General features: G+C 40.5%; 1 protein-coding gene across 3 annotated transcripts in view; it reads left to right on the forward strand.

The window, feature by feature from the left end:
* The window catches only part of FMN1 (formin 1), a gene marked incomplete at both ends in the record, with an annotated part of 397,602 nt that overhangs the window by 137,871 nt on the left and 236,126 nt on the right, over positions 1–23,605 (forward strand). For all 3 annotated transcript variants that reach the window (XM_082646837.1, XM_082646838.1, XM_082646839.1), the window contains one exon: positions 13,975–14,036. In XM_082646837.1, coding sequence (XP_082502963.1) covers positions 13,975–14,036 — 62 coding nt within the window. The remainder of the gene's footprint in view (positions 1–13,974; positions 14,037–23,605) is intronic.

Raw genomic sequence — 23,605 nt, forward strand, 5'->3', positions numbered from 1 at the left:
CGCCGCCAGGGAAGCCCCTGGAAAATTCTTGATGTCCTGAATTTGATTTCCTTCTATTCTAAATTAGCTCAGAGTTTTTTTCTTTCTCTTTTTAAAGTCAAGGATGACTGTTGAGCTTTATCATGATTGTTTTCTGTGTCATTCTGTATCGTTTTGAGATTTTGAGATATGATGGATTTCCTCCTTTAGTGTATTAGTGTGTTAGATATCGCAGATAAATTTTCAGATGATATATAATTCTTGCATTCTTAGAATAAACCCTGCTTAGTTACCTGGTTTATTTTCACAAGTTGGTTAATTAGATTTGCTAATTTTAGGTTTACTTTTTAGTCTATCCTCTTATTGATTTTAATTTAATTGTATTATAGAAAGTGAACATGGTCTGTATAATAGTATTACTTTGAAATTTTTTGAGAAATTTTCTCTGTGAATCATCAGTTTTTGCAAATATATCATGTGTCTGAAAAGGGGATGTGTTGTTTTTGTTGGGTTCTGGGATATAGATAGTCAAGGTTGTTACTTGTGTCAGTCACTATGTTTTTATTTGCTTGATCTACAATTTCTAATAGAGGGGTATTATCTCCTACCACTTAACTTATTTTGTCAGTTTTTGCTTTATGTACTTCAAGGCTAAGATGTTAGTTGCATTCCAGATCATGATCATACCCAACACCTCCGTTAAGCAATAAAACATTAGAAATACATTTGCAGCCTCCTGTGTGCCTTCTACCTTCCCCTTATGTGAAACTGTTTATTAATCCCATGTACTTCTTTATACTTAGGTATAAAATCCCTAAATAATGTATAATACAATTATGTGTTTTAAAAGTCTAAAAGTGGCATCCAACTGTGTGTATTTTTTGGCAACTTTTTCTCTCAAAATTCTATTTGCTAGATTAATCTGTGTTGGTATGTATAGCTCCAGGTCATTCATTTTAATGTCTGCATAGTATTACTTTGAGTGTATATATCACTCAGTATTTGTTTATCGGTACTGCTGTGATGGAAATTTATTTCTATCTTTCACTACTATAAATGGTGCTTCCTCAAGTGTTCTTTTAAACATTTGTGTTCATGGTAAACACTCCATTTGGGTTAAATTTTGGAGTAGAATTTCTGGTTTTATTTATGTGTAACTTTCAGTTTAGTAGATGTTGTCAAAATGAATTTTCCAGTGATTGTATCAGTTAGTACTTCCATCAGCAGTGTGGAATTCTCATTCTTGTTCCTCACCAGTAGTTAGTATTAGCAGACTTTTTAATATTTTCAAGTTTGTTAGGTGTGAAATGGCATCCCATTGTAGTTTTAATTTGCATTGTCCTGAGAACAGGTGAGATTGTGTGTCTGTTTATATGTTTATAAAAAGTCATTTGAGGGCTTCCCTGGTGGCGCAGTGGTTGAGAGTCCGCCTGCCGATGCAGGGGACGTGGGTTCGTGCGCCGGTCCGGGAAGATCCCACATGCCGCGGAGCGGCTGGGCCCGTGAGCCATGGCCGCTGAGCCTGCGCGTCCGGAGCCTGTGCTCCGCAACAGGAGAGGCCACAACAGTGAGAGGTGCGCGTACCGCAAAAAAAAAAAAAAAAAAAAAGTCATTTGGAGTTCTTCTTCCATGAATGTACTATCCATTTGCCCATTTTTCTATTCGTTGCTTTTCTCATTTCTTTCTAGTACTTGTTTATCCTGGATGCTAATCTTTTGTACTTCCTGTGTTTTGCAAATGTCTTCTCCATGTGCTGGTTTATCACTTTCTAGGGGCATCTTTTAACATACATAGTTTTGGTAATTTTAGTGAAACTGAATTTAAAACATGTTTTCCTTTTTTTAAAAAAAAGTCCTGCTTAAGAAATCCTTTTGAATTTCAATGTCATAAAGATACTCTGTTCTTCCAAAGTTTTTTCTGTCATGCTTTTCACATTTAGATTTTTAATCCACTGGAATTGATTCTTATGTACGGTTTGAAATATAAATATTTTTCTTAAGTTTGGATTTAGAAATAGTCTATCCTTCCCTCACAAATTTCAGTACACCTTCAGTTCTCACAATTAGTTTCCATATGTGCATGTCTCTATTTACAGACTTTCTTTTCTGTACTGTTTTATGGTCTACCTTTTTATCTGTTAATCAGGGCCAGAGTTTCTTAATTGCAATTCTTTCTTATTATCCTATTTTTGTTTCATACTGCATTTTTAATTATTTAGTATTATCTTTTATTCACAAATTCTTGACTGTGCCAGGGTTTATCCAGCTCTTAAACTTTTCAATAACTATATTTTACATTTCTGTTATTTCTGAATTTGTAGTTACCTATTGTTACTTCTTTTTATATATATTTTTCTTACTATGCTATTATTGCTTATAGTGGTTGGTTGTTATTCTTTCATCTTGGTAAGAATTCTAAACATTCCTAAAATATTTTAAATGTTTAACATTTAAAATTTGTATAATTTTCTCTTCCAATTGTTGATTTTGTTGCCTGTCTTGATATTTAGGGTTTCTTCGTATGTGTTGGAAGTTTCGTTTGAAGGCTCATGGTATATAGGTTGCTTTTCTAAAAGAAAGTTTTCCCTTCCCCCTTACGCTTGTCTGTTTTACACGTGGCTCACCTGGTCCTGACAAGACTCCCGGACCAGAAGTTGGTCCAACAGTGGTGTTTTGGGGTTCCCAACCCAAGGTGGTGATAGGGACTTGAAGCTCTAGTCACTGGGGACAGGGATGGACAGGGCTTGGAGTCTGGTCTCAATCCCTGCCTATAGCCTCCTGTTTAAGCCCCCAGGCAGCAGTTCACAGCAACTACTTCTAGGTTCCTTTTACCATCCAGGAACCCCACCTCGTCCCTTTTTGTAAGCCGAAAGCTTAGCCTAGAGCTGTTTTCCTGCCCCACAGAGGGCCCTGTTAGCCCTGCTGCTCTGCAGTCACCTAACTCCGGGCCATCCTGCCCGCCTCTGGAACTGGGGCTCTTCAGGCCCAGAGCACCACTTTGCTGCTCTAGTCCATTTCTTGTTTCTCCAAGATGTTATCCTGTTTTAGTACTCACCTGTGACTCTTAACTTTCTTGCTTTTTTCTTTCGATGTCATTGCTATGCAGGTTAAGGAGGAAACTAAAAAATGTGAACCTATAACAACTGAAGTCTCTCGGGTCACAACTTTTTTGGAAACCTGGTTGGAAATGCCCCTTACTTGTTCTAATATTTCTCATATATCTACCATATCCATACTAGTCCATCTTTCATAGCAAAGAAAAAATGTTCATTTCACAGCTTTGGCCCATCCTCCTCCTCCCTGCCCCCCCCCCCCCCCCCCCCGTCCCCAAATCTTTAAGGCATTACTGTGCCACTTGGTAGCAAGTTTCAAGTTTCAATGTGAACTATAATGACTGCCACCTAGTGGCAGGCATTGGGTACTTTCAGTTGCAGCCTAAATTTTATACTGACAGGTTGTGTGCCTCTGTAGACTTGTTTTGTAGCTTTCAAAACTACATAGATAGATTTAAAATGGATAACCAACAAGGACCTACTTATAACACAGGGAACTCTGCTCAGTGTTATGTGGCAGCCTGGATGGGAGGGGAGTTTGGGGGAGAATGGATACATGCATACTTTGCTGTGCACCGGAAGCTGCCCCAACATTGTTAATTGGCTATACTCCAATATAAAATAAAAAGTTAAAAAAAAGAATGTATATATGTGTAACTGAATAAAAAAATAATTAAAAAATAAAACTACAAAGATAGAAAGGGGGAAATAAAGTTTAGTGAGCTTGTATTCCTGGAGTTCAAAATGGCTTAGTATCTCCATTTTAACAGAACAGAAAATAAGGAGAAGAGAAGAGGACAAAGTGAAAAGGCAAGTTATCCAAACATTGGCAGCTAGAATTTGATTGAATGACTGGTTTTCCCCATGGCGAGCTGTCCATTAAATGATGCCAGGTCCTGAATACCTACCTTGGGAACCCAGGTAAATGTCAAAGAAACGTAGGCATAAATTCGCTGACCTTTGTACATATTTTACATCATCACCCAAAGACAGAGAGACTCAAATTGTTGTTCTGAGCTCATTTTATGAGTATTAAAGGATATAAATGTATTGTGTTTTTCCCCTCCATTTATCTTCTTCCCCAAGCCCTGTTCTCTCTATATTGGTTGGTGAGACTCCATTCCAGTTATTTAAAGCTTCCAACATGGTATGAGCCTCTAAATAGTAAACTTGGCTGGAAGCAACATATGTGTTTATCAGCTATTGCTGCAATAATGCTGTGTGACAAACCATGCTAAGATCCAGTAGTTTTCAATAATAGGCATTTATTTGCATGGGTATAAAGGTCCAATGTGGTTCAGCTAAGCTAGACTGGGCTCTTTAAGGCTGTGCATAGACTGGGCTTGGCTGCCGACTCTGGCGAGGGTTTAGGTCTGCACAGCTCTCTCTCTGGGACCCAGGCTGAGTCAGTAGTAGCTGCCTAGGGTATGTCCTTCTCTTGTGAAATAGCAGGAGTGCAGGAAGCAAGCCAGACTGTGTGCAAGCAAATGTAAATTCTCCTTACGTCGTGTCAGTTCACATGCTGCTCGCCAAAGCCAAAAGCCATAGGAAGTATTCTGTCACATCCCAAGCAGAAAGGGGAGGTGGAAGGGGATGAATATTTGCGAATGGTGCCCTAGTTTTCCACACCTACATATAAAATAATTGAATGAAATCGGATGAAGTTGTTTAAGAAAATAAAGTCTTAATGCACGGATACCGAAGTTACAAGTGCCAAAAGCTTCGTAGACATGCCAAAGACGTACGCCTTGAGAAGCTTTTTAAGGCTAGAAGTGCGTGCCATTTACTTTCTCATACCCAGTGCTTAGTTCAGTGCCGGGCTTATAGAGATACTAAACACATGGATGAAAGAGCTACCAAGCAAACTGGTGGCCTTGAAGAATTGGGATTTTCTCCCATCTTTTAATATTGGCATTTTTATATTTCTGCCTGAAAACATCCTAAATGTTCTTGAACAAGGAGAGATATTGAAATATGATCATTCCTAAGTTCATGGGATTTCTCCCTTCTAGTGTCAAATCTTGTATTCTTCTGATATGGGAACTAGTCATCTCCCTTCTATACGTATATAGAACAACGTAGTACGTAGATCCATTGATTTACGTAACTTCTACATGGCCTCATCCTTTTGGAAGAGGCAGGATGGACCTTCTGCCGAAAATTTGCTTCAGATGCCAAAATTGACTATCCTCCCTCTCTCTCTCTCACTGTCTCACTCTCACTCTTACACACACACACACACACACGTACACACACACACACACACACACACACACGGAAGGTTTATCACTAGCATAATGAGACTTCAGAGGAGAGCAGGGCAGGCCTCTCAAGCTGGCTGGAAAATGCCTTGAGAGAGGAAGGGTAGGAGAGTGGCGTGGGCTTTCATGGTGTTCATGGGGCAGAGACGGGTTAGGGCTGGGCTGAGGAGTCTGCTCGTGGGCAGTGGCTTGTGTGTTCGAATTTCTTGCTAGTGTCAAAGGCTTTCTAATCAGATTGCCCAGATGTGGGGCACAGGGGAAAAGGTAGAGGTGAAGCTTAAGAAGCTGTCAGCAGTAAAAGATCAGAAAATGAAGTTAGACTCCTTATTAAACGCTTCCCAGCATGTGTGTGATTGTTGAAGGCCCGCTGATAGAAGGTGCTGTATTGACATTGTATTGTTGTGCGGACCGGCTGACAGCTGCTGACTTTGATTTCACCCCACTTTGTGCTCTTGGTTTCTGCTGTTTCTGATGGGTACCAAGACAGCCATCCCTTTTCCAGATGGTACAGTTACTGTGGAGTGTGTCGTTGATGGGCATCTAGTGAGGAAACTGATGTGGGGAAGCTACTGTGCACCCAGACCAGGCCGCATACTTTGCTTATTAAATATGAGAGCTCAAATTCGACTTTATTCTTAGATATTGGAGCAGATGGTCTGTGATGACTTTGCCTTCCATGACCAGCGCCGTTTTCGTTAATGTTGGAGATGGTTGGAGGAAGTTCCTGCATTCATTCATGGATGAGTTTGTTTGCGTGTTTATTCATCTGTCAGTAACTGGCATGTTTTCCGAAAGGTCATTTATTATGTACTAGTGTAACTGACCAGGGTTCTTGGCCTCCTTTATCAATAGAAATTGATCAGAGGCCAGATGAGAAATTCAGGCAAGGCTTTATTGGGACTTGTGCTGCAGCATGAGGGAGGGAAAACAAGTAACAGATTCCCTTGCTCCCTGAGGGAGGATGAGCTTGGCCCTCAAATGGGGTGAGAGTAGGGGTGGATTGGTGGGTCAGGCTGGAGGAGTGGCCTTGGTGGTCTACCCACCCTTGGTGGTGCTGTGTGCAGGGTGCATGCGCAATGCCCCGCTTTTGCTCCCGACTCCTTAGAAGTGGCCACTGGGTTTTTGGTCGTTTGGTATCTTGTTCACAATTTGCCCCAACTGTGCATGTATGCAGTTATTTTTAGTCACTTATAGTTTCTTTGTATTCTGTTGCTTGAGGAGACGTTTGTCCAGGTGCAAGCACTGCAGCAAAGGGTCCCAGGTCTCAGCCTGTCTCACCAGCTCCTTAATTTGGGGCATATACTTATACTACTTTTATTATTTTTTAATTTCTTCTTTAAACCAATTGATTTTTTTGCTTTGTTTTATTTATTTTTTATTTATTTATTTTTTGTGGTACGTGGGCCTCTCACTGTTGGGGCCTCTCCCGTTGCGGAGCACAGGCTCCGGAAGCGCTGGCTCAGTGGCCATGGCTCATGGGCCCAGCCGCTCCACGGCATGTGGGATCCTCCCGGACCGGGGCACGAACCCGTGTCCCCTGCATCAGCAGGCGGACTCTCAACCACTGCGCCACCAGGGAAGCCCTGCTTTTTTTTTACTTAAATAAAATTAACCTTATCTTAAAGCAGTGATTCTCAAACTCTAGCGTGCCTCATCACTTGGAGGGCTTGTTAAAGCATCTTCCAAGTTTCTTAATGAGTAGATCTGGGGTGGGCCTAAGAATTAGCATTTCTAAGAAGTTCCAGGTGATGCTGCTGCTGCTGGTCCAGGGACTAAGCTCTGTCTTATAACAGTGTCTTATCAACACTGTCTTATAGCAGTAATCCTCATGATAGCTTGGGTTTTATGTGCTAGTTTGATTTTTTTCTAATGCACATAAAATAAATATTCAGCTGTTAAAGTCCAGCTGTCTATTACCAAAAAGAAATGAGCTCACTCGTGTGCATGCAACACTTTGGAAACACTGAGTAGTCTCCAAACATAATTCAGAGGAAGCGTCCTTTAAAACTGAAGGTACGTACTTGAACGTGTTTCTGAACAATATAAGGCAGTGGGTGAAGCCGACGTGAGGCACACACAGTGCACACATTAGAGTCCGCGGGCAGGAATAGAGCCGCGGTTTTCATTTCGGGGGGAAATCAGAAATTCTCTGATTCCCCAGCTGTGTGCATAATCCAGTTTTGCCAGCGTCATGTGTGTATGGTAGGGAGGGTCTGGGATACATAGGATGTGTGTGTAAAGAGAGAGTCTAAATGAAAACCAGATTTAACCACAAACTGGTGACTACAGGCCTGGAAGTCTCCATGGAGAAGATGGACAAATCATAGTCACATAACTTGCTGGAACCATCCATCATGACTCACACTGTTCGTGTTGACCCCAGACTTATCAAACCTCCCTGTGATTAAAAATACCCCGTGCCCCTTTTAAAGAGTTAGGGAAAAATTTCCCAAGTTTACAAGTGATTCTAGTAATTGGATAAAGCCAACAACCTTTAAAGTTCTTAGGCATTTTGAGTTTTGTTTATACCTGATGATGCTTACCCAACCATGAGAACAACAGTAACTCACAAATAAAACAAGCAAACAAAAACTCTGTGGAGGCAATAGCACAGGTTCTTTGGGCTTGAATGACATCATTGGTACTGACTAGCATGTGGTTTGGGGGGAAGTTGTTCAACCTGTGCACCTCAGTCTCCCCATCTGTAAAATGGGCCTTGATATAAGATCCACCTTGTGTGATGTGAGGATGGCATGAGTTAACCTCTGTAAAGTGCTTAGAACAGTTGCTGGGAAACAGCACCCAGTAATGTTATCTATACCCTTATGTAAATAAGAGAAGCTCATTCAGTCAGGGATAAACTGCAGAGGTGGTTCCCACATGCCCCCATGTTAGACAGATCATCTTTAACTTTGCTCTTAGTGAGGTGGAGAACACAACGCTGTAATGGTATCTGGCAGAAAGGACATTTTGTTGTTGTGAGCTGATCAAAAACAAAGGTTTGTACAGTAAAAAGGGTCACTACCAATTAGATCAAGTACTTGACTAGAAAGAACTATATTTTTATGGAGGGAAGTTCTTACTTATTTTCCTCAGATGTTGAATCCTGTCAGTCAGGATCCCTTTTCCTTTTTCTGTCTTTCCATATTATATAGTATTTTCTTAAAAGACATTCTTCAGACTTCTTTTTTGTGGGCTAGATTATCTGAATCCATTTGTTAGTTTCCACTGGGGCTAATGAGGCTTCAAAGAAGTCTGCCATTTTCAAGCCCTGATAGTCCAAATCTCTGATCCTCCTTTTCACACATTCATAGAATCCCCAACTTACTGAATTTCAGGGTTGAGTTCTCTCTCTCTCTCTTTTTTTTGGCTGTGCAACATGATATGCGGTATCTTAGTTCCCTGACCGGGGATTGAACCTGTGGCTCCTACCGTGGAAGCACGGAGTCCTAACCACTGGACCGCGAGGGAATTCCCAAGTTCTCTTTTTTTTTTTTTTTTTTTTGCGGTACACGGGCCTCTCACTGTTGTGGCCTCTCCTGTTGCGGAGCACAGGCTCCGGACGCGCAGGCTCAGCGGCCATGGCTCACGGGCCCAGCCGCTTCACGGCATGTGGGATCTTCCTGGACCGGGGCATGAACCCGTGTCCCCTAGCATCGGCAGGCGGACTCTCAACCACTGCGCCACCAGGGAAGCCCACCAAGTTCTCTTTTTAAGAAACAAAAACATCCTTCATGTTGAGTGGAGACCTCTGCCTCCCCATCATCACCCCCAAGAGACAGGGAGGATTTGCCTTGGTCCACTCCAAGGCATTTGCAAACCCAAAAAATGTGGAGGGAGGGGATGGCCACGAACAAGACACAATTGAAAACTACCAACCAACTATGATTCATTATTCTGTAACCTTTATATTCTCTTACCATTCTCTTATGAACCCTCAAAGTGAGCATTCCACTAGTGAGGGCCTTAACTTCCTCCTTCTGCGTGCTGCCCAGAGATTGTATTTTGTCATCCTTGTCAGGAATGGGGGTGTGTTTTCTTGCCACCTGTCGCACTGGGACTGTTGGCACAAATACTTGTTTGAGGAGGAGATGAATCAAGATTTCCTGGGTGTTAGCTTTGCAGTGATCTTCATCAGTCTGTTGATTAGTCATAACTATATCTGTCACACCCTTACAGGTACAGTTTACACAAAATGAATCATTTCCAAATATATTCTATGTGATTTCTGTTTAGGATGTAGACGTTATTCCCAAGGGGCATCAGTTTTGCAGGAAGGTTGGTTTAGCTAAGCTTCCTTTGCTTACTTTGTAGAGACTTGGAATTGATTAAGGTTTAGATATTGATCATCATATAGGTTAGGACTCAATATGTATACCGGACGCACACTTACTAAATTGTTTTATTCTTATTTGATCCACCTAGAGACTCTCTTATGCCTATATGATATTCTTTATATGATATATGAGAAAATTATTATAACCAGAGTGACCTTTTTTCTTATGTTTTTATGTTAGGTATACATAAAGAAAACGGTATAGAAGGCGTAGAGGTTAAAGAATAGTTTTTCAGTGAACACGCTTGTTCCATCATAGCCCAACTCAACTCCTCCTCTCCTGGATGCCACCATTATCCCGACTTTTGTTAATATGATTTGCTTTCCTTGTATAGTTTTTTCATTTGTGTACTTAGGACTAGGATTGTTGGGTAAGGAGGTATGAATATCTTCAATTTTATCAGAAAATGTCAAACATTTTCCATAGTGATTGTACCGGTTTGCGCTCCTGCCACAAGGGTGTGAGAGTTTCCATTGTTCCACATCTTCACCAGCAGTCAGTTTTGTCCAGCTCGATCCCTGATTACTATTGGGAATGAGCACCGTTCAATTCATCTGTTACTTGTATGTCCTCTTTTTAGAGTGTCTATTGACATTTTGGTCCATTTTTCATTTTCCATAGTTTTTTAGGAACTATTTACATATATTTATACTAGATCTTTATTTGTTCCAAGTATATTCTCCCACTCCGTGGCTCGTCTTTTCTCTCTCTTTATGGCATATTTTGATGAAAAGAAGTTCTTAATTTTAATACAGTCAAGTTTATTAGTTTTTTTTCCTTTATATGTGATGCTTTTTTGAATCTTAAATTCCTCCCTGCCCTGAAGCTATAAACATATTATGCTATGTTATCTTATAAAGTACTTACAGTTCCATTGTTTACAGTTTAGCTCATTACATGGTATAAAGTTGGGATCCAGTTTTCATGTGAATATCCACTTTTCCCAACCAATAGTTATTGAAAAGACTACTCTTACTCTAAAGAAAGATCTTTTGTGCTGCTTCTGTCATATCTAGTGACCATAAATTTATGTTATATTTCTGGGCTCTCTAGTCTATTTGTCTGTCTCTTATTCCTCTTTCAATACCACACCACCTTAATTAGGTTGTGATGTGGAAAGGTAATTCTTGTTAGATGGTAAGGCAAGTTGTCTTACTTTGATATTTACTTGGAGTTTCTTGGCCCTTACTGGCTTTTTGCACGTTTGTGCTTCAATAAGCGTTTTAGAATGAGCTCCTTAAGTTTGAACAAAACAAAACCCCTTAGAAATGTTGAATGGGATTGCATTGAATCTGTAGATCAATTTGGAAAAATAAACATCTTTACAATATTGAGTCTTATCAAAAACATGGCTTGCTCACTTTCTGTGTCTTTCTCGGTAATATAGTGTTTCTATTTTCTCATATGAAATCTTACATATCTTTGGTAAGGTTCTTAGTACTTTATGCTCTTAGAGGTACTGTGTCAAGTGTTCTTTGTTAAATGGTTGCTAATATCAGGATTGTTGTATACTGATTTAATATCCAGCAACTCTACTAAACTCACATATTAATTCTAACATTTTATCTGCAGAATCTTTTGGAATTTTCTAAATACACAATCATAGTGAATAATGGCTTTATTTTTTCCTTTATTATATATAAAAATATGTGTGTATGCACATGTGTTTCTTTTTTTTCTTGTCCTACTGCATCTGCTAGTGCCCTTAGGAAAACAATGAATAGAAGTGATAGTAACAGGTATTCTTGTATTATGCTGAATCTCTTAGGGAAAACATTGAAAAGTTAAATACTTGTAATATTTAAAAATTAACATACTATAGAGTTAACTTTTGTCTTTTTGGTATGAAAATTCTGATTCTGAGTTTTAACCTGATGTATAGATTCATGTAACCACCACCATAATCAGGACGGAGAATAGTTACATCACCTTCAGAATTCCTTTGTATGCTGCCCCTTTGTAGTCAAACCTTCCCCCCATCTCTAACTTCTGGCCACTGCTTTTCTGATCTGTTCTTCATCCCTATGGTTTTGCCTTTTCCAGAATGTTATATAAATGAAATTAAACAATAGGTAACCTTCTGAGACTGACTTCCTTCACTCTGCATAATGCCTTTGATATTCGTCTTTGTCGATGTATCAGTAGTTCATTCCTTATTATTGCTGAGGAGTATTGCATTCTATGGATATACCACAGTTTATTTATACATTCACCCATTGAATCATGCATGATTTTAGCTCTGCAACTTATTCAACTTCCTTGGATAAGCTGCTTCTCTATGCACCAGTTTATTCATCTGTAATGGGGATAATGTACCTACATCATAGGGTTATTGTGGGGACAAAATGAGTTAATACATATGAAATACTTAGATAAGGCCTGATACATAGTAAGTGCTCAGTAAATGCAATCCATCATTATTGTCCCCAATATCAGTAAAGATTTTGAGGTAGAAAACTTGACAAGTTCAAGGAATAGCAAGAAAGCCAATGTGCCTGGCATGTAGTGAGAGGGGAAGGTGGCATGTAGAAGGTATGCAGGTGTAAGGTCATGAAAGGCCTTATGGACTGCCGCAGGGAGTTTTTTGTTTTTTGTTTTTTTGCGGTACGTGGGCCTCTCACTGTTGTGGCCTCTCCCGTTGTGGAGCCCAGGCTCTGGACGCGCAGGCTCAGCGGCCATGGCTCACGGGCCCAGCCGCTTCGCGGCATGTGGGATCCTCCCGGACCGGGGCATGAACCCGTGTCCCCTGAATCGGCAGGCGGACCCTCAATCACTGCGCCACCAGGGAAGCCCTGCAGGGAGTTTTGATTTTACTCCAAGTGGAAAGCCAGGAATGAGACATGATCCAATTCATGCCTTTAATAGATCGCTCAGGCTTCGGTGAGGAGATGAGTTAATGGTGGTGGTGGGAATGAAAGCATATTACCGCGGTGGTCCAGGGAAAAGATGGTGGTGGTTTGGACCCTAGTGGTGGTTGTGGGGTTGGTGAGAAGTGCTTTGATTGAAGGTAGGGTTTGGATGTAGAACCCACAGAACTTGCTGAGGGGTCGTAGTTCAGTGGAACACATCTCCCATCTGAGTTGTGGTGTGGTTAGTCACAGTTATCAACAGCAACACTCCTCTCTCTCACAGCTTTCCCAGAGATTTTCCTCATCCACTTTTTAAAAATATTTTTTATTGGAATATAGTTGATTTACAGTGTTGTGTTTCTGCTGTACAGCAAACTGAATCAGTTATACATATATCCACTCTTTTTTAGATTCTTTTCCCATATAGGCCATTACAGAGTATTGAGACAAGTTCTCTGTGCTAGACAGTGGGTTCTTATTCGTTATCTATTTTATATATAGTGTGTGTGTCATCGGCTTTTGAATTGAAACCTAAACTTCCATGCCTGAATTTCTGGAATCCATCTGAAGAAATAGCATGCCTTTTCATACATTTTTAAATGACATCTAAATGACTTCTTTCTTACTCATAATCACAGCCCCAAACACATTTGCGTTTAAAAAAAAAAGTAAAGCGACTTATGCCACAGCAAGTTTTTCTTCTAGCGTTTTGCTCTGTGGTTCTCTGCAGCCTGTAGAGTGCTGTGACTGACCCCACATTCTTAGTTGTCCCGCTGGAAATAAAGTCGTCCCGGGTGCTTCATGCTTTGCCAGCGGGATGGTAGTTTGAGTGGTTGGCAGGAGTTCCTGTGTACACTTAGGACTTATTGTTGGAATAAACATTATTAGACTCAGACGAAAATTGGACCAGAAATTTATTTTTGTCCTCCTTTCAACCTCAACTCACCCTAGAGTCTCTCATCCACGTGACAAATGGTCTTGACTTTCTGAAGTGATCTAAAGATTAAAATCAGCCCTGGGTACTTGCTTATTCAAATGGAGATTTCTTTTTTTTCTGGGGGGGGAAACAGTTAAAAATAGAGTTCTGTGATCTCACATAGAGACGTTTTCTTTTATTTCCTGTGTGTCTGCTCTTAACATGACTGTATTTGTTCTTTGTGGGGCTTTAACTCCTCAAAGACAAACACCGGACCCGGTCTTTATCTGGAACACTTATTATACCTTTTTTTTTTTTCTTTTTAACCCTATCCGATCTGCTTAATTTGGGACGTCTCATAATTCAGGATTTGCTAAATCGGAGTAAATCTCCCTTCTATTCTGAGCTTCTTGCTCTGGTTTGTCCCCGTTTTCATCATCTCTTATCAGGTTAATGTCCAACTGTGGTATTTATTTACTCAGTTGACTTGTAGGAGGACCTCTGGAATCTTGGAAATATTCACTTGAATTTTGTGCCTAATTTTGTGCTTCTTTGTAATTGGCTTCTCTTGTGATTACAGAATACCAAGCTGCTATTCTACACCTGAAGAGGGAGCACAAAGAAGAAATTGAAAACTTGCAGGTATATCTCTTTGATTCTCCTGAACTGGTTATCTGAGACTGATACTTGGTTTTCTCATGTGCTGAAGTAAAGACTCTGCTTTTGTTGACATATTTACCTAGACAGCATCTGCACCTTGCACCTGCCACCGGGCCTTGAGTTTATCCTGGGGATGAAAGCCTTGAACTCCATTTTTAATAGAATTCAATTCCTATTTAAAAAAAAAAAAAAATACCACAAATGCATTTGGGAAAAGGATTTGATTGGAGACAATGATGGTTTTATTTGGAAAGCAGGCAAGAAGATAAGAGTATTTAGGCTTTTACTGTTTAGAAGAAGACTTTGAAAAATTGTTTCCTGCGCACAGTGCGAATTATTTTGTTGGGCATCCTCCCAGCCATGTGTTCGTATCTGTCTGTCGCTTAGCATATGTCTGTAATGTGATGTCAAGCAGATTAAAGCACTTAAGGAAGTGGCCCTAGTAGGAGGAACAGTTGTGCTGGGCCAGCCATTCCGTATCCCCAGGGAGTGCTTGGAAGTTGCTGACTTGATCTCCTTTGTGAAGCCCAGAAAGTCTGAGGCATCCTTTCCTTTGTCCCCACTCATTATCATTCCCTATGTTTGGTATTTGCTTGCTGTGCCTGTAACAGGAAGTTTCAGAGTCTCAATTTCACATAACTCAATATTGAATCAGGCACTGATTCTAGTTTACTGATGGCTGGGGTTGACCCCATATCTCAGGAGAGAATATTAGCGAAATTCAAATCAAACTTGGTAGTATGTGTAGTGCCTAACTCATTACATGCTAAGTCAGTGAGTGTGTGGATCAAATATTCTTCTTTCCATTAAGTGATAATATCCTTTTTAAAATAACTGTGATGGTGTACTGGACTGTATATGAAGTCACTGCAGGTAGCAAAAAGATCATTAAATAAGTCATATGGGGTATGAATACAGGCCACCCCTCTCCAGCTTGGTTTAAGTAGTTTGGAGGAGAGAATGAGTCCATTTCACAAAGAAACAAAAAAGTGGAAAAGTACCTCTGACTCCTAGGGGACAAAGAGAGGGGGAGGCCCTTATCTCCTTTGTTGCCAAAGGTTCTACAGAGACCTTTTTTCCTTTGTTCTGCTGTGCAAAAGATTCTCAGCTGTCTCAGAGAAGCTGAAGTAGGGATTAATTTAAGAGGCAGATTGCTAAAGAGGGTGGTACAGAAGTGACTCCGTGAGAAGTTTTTTTAACAGCTCAGCTATAAGAGTTAACAGTACCTTCCTCAAGTTGTAGACCAGCCCTGGGAGGACTTTGACAGCTAAATAATATTCACAGGAACCACAGGTACTTACAATCTCTGGGTTCTTCCTTTGTGCTGGGCATTTTTCTAGGCACATTCTGTGCATTATTTCATGTCTTTTCATCTCCACAAAAGTCCCATGATCTCACATCTCAAACTAGGAGAAGGTTGGAGAAGGGGAAGAGAAGAGTAAATGGAAGGGGAAGAGGTATATTGGGATGATGATCTCCACTTAAAATAAAGGTTAGACCAAGATATGATTGACAGTAGTAAACGTTAAAAAATGTTCCTAATTATACCTTCAGTTTTAAGTATCTCTGAAATAATTATGTTCTTGTAGTGCTGTTAGTAAACTAAAAGAAAAAAAAAGTCCCATATTGATGATTTATACCAACTTGCTGAAACCCTGTGGCAATGGCACGCTCTTGCCATCAGCATACAGATGGGGCAGTGTACCCCATCTGTACGCTGAACTGTAGTCGGGAACTAGTCCAGCAGTCTGACAGCTCTCGATAGGAAACTGGCAACTCTTATTCCTCATCTGACCTAGAGAAGTGTCTTGTTGGCAAACAGAGAATTTTAAAGATTCAATTAGGAATAGTTTCAAATATGGAGAGATTTCTAGTAAGGGGCAGACGTCACTTCGAGGAGGACACGTGTTCTCTAGTTTGCCACTGTCCCCATTGTGGGCCGTTTTCCCTGCCTGGCTCCTGTATGCTGTCATGAACCCCTGTTCTCTGGGAGACGTAGAAAATAACTAAGTGGGTAGCAACACCAACCAGTCAGAACAGACACATATTTGTAAAACAACAACCCAGCCTGGCTGTACTCTTGGGGTACTTGCTGAATAATACCATCTCCACCTGTTTTAGTCCACAAAGTCACATCTCCTGTCACAGGACTGGTTAAAGACAATTGATGAGCAGCTGTTTCCTTACTCATTTCTTTATATGGATTTCCACTTGCAGCCTTCATTGCCTGTTAGATTTTCTTTCTCCACTTAACAGGTCACGGAGAAGTCAGACGTGTTTCAGGACTTCTTCAAAATGCCTTTCTAGAATAAGAAAGATTCCATGCTTAAAGGATACAAGAAAAGTGATCCATTCTATCGCCATATACAAGATTTGATATGTATGACATTTAGTTTTTTGAGACTGTTTTCATAGACTTTAAAGAAGCAGCATGGTTCAACAGAGAACCTAAACTCAGTTTGCTATTCTGTTTTAGACGATAGATTTGTAGGGAAGTCATTTAATTGTTCAATTCCCCCACCTGGAAAATGGAATCCTTATCACTTTAAGTGATTTGATTGGAAGTTGAAACTTTCAGCCCAGAGTCCCAAGGCTTGTAAGTGGGGAGTCTGGAGTTGTAATCTCATGCATGCTCTGTAGCCCACATTTGTGGAAGGCTGTGCTCTAGAAAGGGCTTGGTTCTGAGACCAGCTTTTCAAAACGTGTAGCACCTTAGATACATAGTCTCCCTGTAGTTCAAAAGCAAAAAATTATTGATGACTTGAATGAATCCATTTCCAAATTCCATCAATTTATATATACCTTCAACTCAAAGCACTTGGCTGACTTTTCTACTGAAAGCTCCAGCAGGAGAGTGGTGGCGGGTCAGACATTTTCCATGGCTTGACTATTTCATGTCATTTATGATTATAACCAGCAAAATTCTTAAATCTTGCCCAATATGCCCTTTATTTAGCAACCTCTGCCGTAGAGAGTATATGATCACTTCATAATATTCAGTATCCTCTAGTTCAGCTTTCAGTTTTGAGTAATTCTGTGTTACTGATTTTATTTTTGAAAAAGTGGCACCTTACATTTACAGATACTTATTTGAGAAATTTTTGCTTGTGGGAGCCATTGCATAACAAGTTCATGGCCATTGGGTAGAAACATAGTTCACACCTGCCCTTTTAAGGCATGTGATAAAACTAATTCTACCACGGTATAAATGAAGAGTTTTTCCTTCAGGATTGTCTAGGAGCAAGGTTTGACAGTCACCATCACAGCTCTTGTGGAAAATCTTTCTTTACATAGTTGGTCTTTGTCTTATCGTAGTCAGAGAACCAGGTGTGATACTATTTTATGCGTGATGAGAGTATGAAAGAACTCAGGTTTTCGAGTCAGGATTCAGTTCAACTCCTTGCACGATGACATTAGGAAATTAATCAACGTCTCTGGGACTTCTCTCAGTTTCAGCATTTGTGCAATAATAATCATATTGATGCACAAGTAACAAATGTTGGCAAGGATGTGGAGAAAATGGAACCCTCCTACACTGTCGGTGGGAATATAAGTTGGTGCAGCCACTGTGGAAAACAGTATGGAGGTTTCTCAAAAAACTAAAAACAGAACTGCCATATGACCCAGCAGTTCCACTCCTGGGTGTATATCTGAAAAAAACAAAAACACTAATTCAAAAAGACATGCACCCCACTGTACATAGCAGCATTGTTTACAATTACCAAGGTATGGAAGCAACCTAACTGTCCATCAACAGATGAATGGATAAAGATGATGTGATATATATATATACACACACACACACACACATATATGTACATACAGTGGAATACTACTCAGCCATAGAAAAGAATGAAATTTGGCCATTTGCAACAACATGGATGGACTTAGAGGGTGTTATGCTAAGTGAAATAAGTCAGAGAAAGACAATTACTGTATGATATCATTAATATGTGGAATCTAAAAAAATAAGACAAGCTAGTGAATCTAACAAAATAGACTCACAGATATAGAGAACAAACTAGTGGTTACTAATGGGGAAAGGGAAGCGGGGGGGGGCAAGATAGGGGTAAGGGATTAAGAGGTACACACTATTATGTATAAAATAAATAAGCTAGTGGGAAGCAGCCACATAACACAGGGAGATCAACTCAGTGCTTTGTGACCACCTAGAGGGATGGGATAGGGAGGGTGGGAGGGAGACGCAAGAGGGAGGAGATATGGGGATATGTGCATATGTGTAGCTGATTCACTTTGTTATAAAGCAGGAATTAACACACCATTGTAAAGCAATTATACTCCAATAAAGATGTTTAAAAAAACACAACAGATGCTCACTACACTGTAGAATGTAGTACTGATATTTAAGATAGATTAAACATTATTGAGTAAAAAAAAATTAAGTTGCCTATTAGTGGTATGATTCCTATCATAAAAATTGTGTGTGTGTGCCTGTGTGGGCTCATAAATAGTGATTTGAAAATTTTATTTCCCATAATGTTTACAGTGGTTGCCAGGTTAGGATTTTTTTCTTTGTTAATTAGGCAGTTCTGAATTCCTTGAATTTTCAACATGCATATGTACTAGTTTTATGATTTAAAAAACTCAATAAAGCAATATAATCTATATAAATAATTCAATTTTATATACTAAAATATAAATAAATAAGCTACAAGGGTATATAGTACAGCACAGGGAATATAACCAATATTTTACAATAACTGTAAATGGAGTATAACCTTTACAAATTGTGAATCACTGTGTTGTACATCTGTAACTTATAAAATATTATATATCAACTATAGCTCAATTAAAAAAATAATTTAAAAAATTATGATAATTTGATGATGCCTGCCTTCTAGGATTGTTCAATATGACGTATACCCGGTTACCAACACATGCTCAGTAAATACTATTTCTCATTCCTTTTGCCCTGCACAGGTCTCCTTATAATTAGGCAGCTTGAGTTTAGAGTGGTCCTCAGGCTCGTTTGGTTGAGGACTTCCCTGGGACTTTGACTTATTCTTTGAGGGTGACTTTTCCATGATCTTCCAGCTGTTCTTCGGCATCTGTGCTCTATCTATATCAGGGGGTCTAAACCGGGCTTTCCCAAAGCTCATTCTACTGAACAGTGAGCCTCTGAAATGCTCCTTGACAAAAGTATTTCATGGTCAAATAAATTTGAAAAGTATCTTGTTCCCCTGTTAGAGCTTTACCATGAATAGAGAAGAATGGAGGGAGGGAGGGAAGGAGGACTGTGTAGCTTGTTTCTCACATAATTCTTTTTTTCCTCCAAGTAACTGATGTTTCTGAACTGCTCTATGTTGATTCGTATAATCTTAATGTACAAGGCACATCTGAGTTCAAGTGAAATCCTTTGAGTGGTCTCATCACCTTTTCATGCTATCAAGGTCCTGCTTATTAATCTGATTGTAGGCACCTGGGGGGAGCAGTTTTCTTTCTGTCTTTGAAAGAACCCAGCAAAGTGCTTGGCACATAGATGATACATAGATATTTCTTTGAAATATCTAACAACCTATGATTCAAAAACATTAGCTCCTAAATGTAATCAGATCCTCACTGTGTGCCGACCTTTTGTTCTATGCATCTGGTGTTTGTATCATAAAGAGTAAATGTAGAAATATAAGCAAAGTAATAGATTTGTCCCCATTTTATACATGACAAAGCCTGAGGCTCCCAGAGACCATGAATTGTCAGAAGTCCTAGACTAGTAAGTGGAGGAACCTGAATTTGAATCCACCTAGATCTGACTTTGAAGCCGATGCTCTTTCTATTAATCAACGCAACATTAACGGAAAGAATGTTAGATCTAGAAACAGAAGGTCTGGAGTGAGGTCTTACTTTGGGGACGAAGAACAATGTGAACTTCGGGCAATTTTTTGGACTCAGTTTCCTAATTTATAAAATGAGGGACGGACCAGGCCATATACTAATGGTACCTTTGAATTTTTATTATTGGCCCAAGCATACTTGTTTAAGAATTTCAATTTGTCCACCACAGTGCCCTTTCAGCCTTAGGGTTATGTAACTCAGAGTCTCCAAAGCCCTGTTATTTACACCCCCCTCCCCCGTTTTCCTTTTAGCTTCTTCCGGAGATTCCCCTTTCTAACCCGGGGCGGGGAGCTCTTCTCAGCTCTGCTTGCTTCTGTGGGACACTGTTCCGGTGTTCAGTGACACTCTGCCCTCAAGCTCCCAGTGCTGATTAGGATGCCTGAGTCAGGGAGGGGATGCAGCTTCTCAGAATGGTAAATGCAGCTTCGATAGGAGGGCCGGTTCTTCTTTCTGACGGGAGAAAAGCATGAGGGACGGGTAGGACTTCTTTGACTCTTGACTTCTTCAATTTTGAAAGTCGAAAAAAAAACAATGCGTGCCCCACATCTGGCTTTTGAGGAGCTTGGATAATTTAAGAATATTGTTTTTGACCAGCCCTTTCAGCAGTTTGGAAGTAAGTGCCGTGGAAATGACACATTGTTTTATCTGTTATTGACTAATGTTCTTTGGGTTGTGGGACAGAAGAAAAAGAACTAGCCAGCAGTCACATTTCCTTTACGGGAACCTTTTCTATTTACCCCATTCATCACAGGCACAGTCCTTCACTAAGGGGAAACTTGACTGAGCAATAGCCTCTGGCAGGCCCCTGCTCATTGTGCAACACCGGCACATTTCTAATCTGGTAACTCCTACTGTGAAATGATCCAGGGATGGGCGCCAAACTAGAAATTAACTTGCATTCTACCTCGCGGTCCCCCAGAGAACCAAATGGTATGTTGGCCTCCACTAAGAGGAACTTGTAGACTTCCTTTTCTCTCTCCAACCCACCCCACTGGTCCATTTCTAATAGTAAACACACTGCTGTTGAAACAAAATTGAGTACCAACTCGAGCCGATACAGCTAAATTTATAAAGACACGTACATCCTGAGCCTTTCCCATCTGTTATGTTCTTTGTTATCAACACAACACATTTAAATGTATTAATTTATGGAGAATACTTTGAGGGAAGGGGAGTAATTTGTAGATTGATAAACAAAACTTTTGCAAATATGAAATATGATGATTTCATTAAACCGTTATGGTATTCCCCTAAGTGCCGATATTTCGTTACCGAGATGCCAGGAAAGAAGACAAAGTGTTGGGAAATATTATTTTAATTTATTGTTTCATTGTGTATATACAGTACAATGTTAGGAGTTTAGTAGATTTGCTGGTTTCCTGGTGTTGAGATGCCTCTTGGGCCCCTGGCTACCTAGAAGCTTGCAGATATATTTGGAGTTGAACTTTGATGGAAAACACAAAGCAGTTAATTCCCTAGCTGACTTAGCCCAGGAGCCCTTTGTCTCAGCCTTCAAGATGCTGTCTTGCCCCATATAATTCCATTATTTTTTTCAAGCTGCATTTGCTGATAGAGGGAAACTGGTTGTAGAATGAAGAGTGTGTGCTTTACTTTCATTTGTATCATTGAGGCTGATGCCGGCTTTGTTGACCTCCTTCAGAGGCCATGGGCTCCAAACATCCCCACTGAGTCTTCTTTTTTTTTAATTGAAGTATAGTTGATTTACCGTGTTGTGCCAATCTCTGCTGTACAGCAAAGTGACTCAGTTTTACACACACACATGCACACACACACACATTCTTTTTTTTAATATTCTTTTTCATTATGGTTTATCCCAGGAGATTGAATATAGTTCCCTGTGCTATACAGTAAGACCTTGTTGTTTAATCCGTTCTAAATGTAATATTTAGTTTGCAACCCCAAATTCCCAGTCCATCCCTCTCCCACCCGCCTCCCCCTTGGCAAGCACAAGCCTGATCTCTATGTTTGTGAGTTGAGTCTGTTTCTGTTTTGTAGATAGGTTCATATGTGCCGTATTTTAGATTCCACATATAAGTGATATCAAGTGGTATTTGTCTTTTTCTGACTTACTTCACTTAGTGTGATAATTTCTAGTTGCATCCATGTTGTTGCAGATGGCATTTTGTTCTTTTTCATGGCTGAGTAGTATTCCATTGTATGTATGTACCACATCTTCTTTATCCATTCATCTGATGATGGGCATTTAGGTTGTTTCCATGTTTGGGCTGTTGTGAATAGTGCTGCTGTAAAAACCCCACCGAGTCTTAAACTCTGAACTTGAGTCACTCATGTGGGCCCAGATGGTTATTCTTTTTTCAATAGTTTTTTTGTTTTGTTTTGTTTTGTTTTGTTTTGTTTTTTTTGTGGTACGCGGGCCTCTCACTGCTGTGGCCTCTCCCGTTGCGGAGCCCAGGCTCTGGACACGCAGGCCCAGCGGCCATGGCTCACGGGCCCAGCCGCTCCACGGCATGTGGGATCTTCCCGGACCGGGGCACGAATCCGTGTCCTCTGCATTGGCAGACGGACTCTCAACCACTGCGCCACCAGGGAAGCCCTTTCAATAGTTTTTGACTTTAGGGGACAGGCTGATGTTGGACCAGTGACTTTTTGAATGTTGGCCTTTGCTTTTTAAAAAATGTTTTTAAATGGAAGTATAGTTGATTTACAATGTTGTGTTAGTTTCTGGTATCGGCTTTTGCTTTTTTGACTCTTCATGAGAAACGAGGAAGTGAATGAAGTACGTTGAGCCTGTGGGGAGTGCTTCCTTCTCTCCACACTTGCCCTGCCTTGCTGCATAATGCTGTGTGTTTTGTACAGTCATGTACCATTGGGTGAGTAATAGGTTTTTTTTTACCCATAAAGTAAGAGTATAGGACTAGGTAGTCTACATTTCCTTCTGAAGTTCAGTTATTTGTGGCCTGGGAAGAGTGGGCCCGTGTGTCCGCCTCAACTCATCCCGGAAGTCTTTGAGGTCCCCTGGTCCCACATTACCTGCAGCAGTGCTGGGCAATGAGTCATAATATGATGAATAGTTGCTGAGCAGTATGACTGGACGTTGCTAGAAATTTCGTCGTGACTCAGGGTGTTTCAGTAGAAAGCTGTTTTAGAGGTAGCATTAGGAGAGCCAAAGAGTTCTTAACTCTATGGCGCCGTCAAACACAATCCAGAGGAGTGAGTTTGCTCATGTTAAGGTCATTTAAAAAGTCACCCCTGAATCAATTTAAATGAGCACGTGTACTCGTAATTTGCCGCAACTCTTCCCCACGTTCCCTGTTGTCTTGCTGATGTGGATTGCCAGGCCCTGTAGAGATCCACGCTGGTGACCCCCGGTATAGAGCTTGGAGAGGCTAAGTAAGAAAGTCCTCATCCTCTTTCCTCCATGGTTTCATGTGTACCAAGCAAACATCCTTGGAACTTTTAGACCTTTGTAGGCTTTTACATTTCTTTTCTCTTCCTTTTTCCTTCCTTCCTTATTCCCTTTCTTTCTTCCTCCTGTCCTTCCCTGAAAGGGCTATTGATGGAATAGAGAGGGCAGCTGTGTTGGAAGGGTGAGCAAGAGATAGCTCTTCGTGCAAACACTTGGGTATGGTTGGTGTTCTACTACATTTTTTTTTTTTTTTGCGGTACACGGGCCTCTCACTGTTGTGGCCTCTCCCGTTGCGGAGCACAGGCTCCGG

The sequence above is a fragment of the Grampus griseus genome (assembly GCF_964374135.1).
Source record: "Grampus griseus genome assembly, chromosome: 2".
Taxonomy (NCBI): domain Eukaryota; kingdom Metazoa; phylum Chordata; class Mammalia; order Artiodactyla; family Delphinidae; genus Grampus; species Grampus griseus.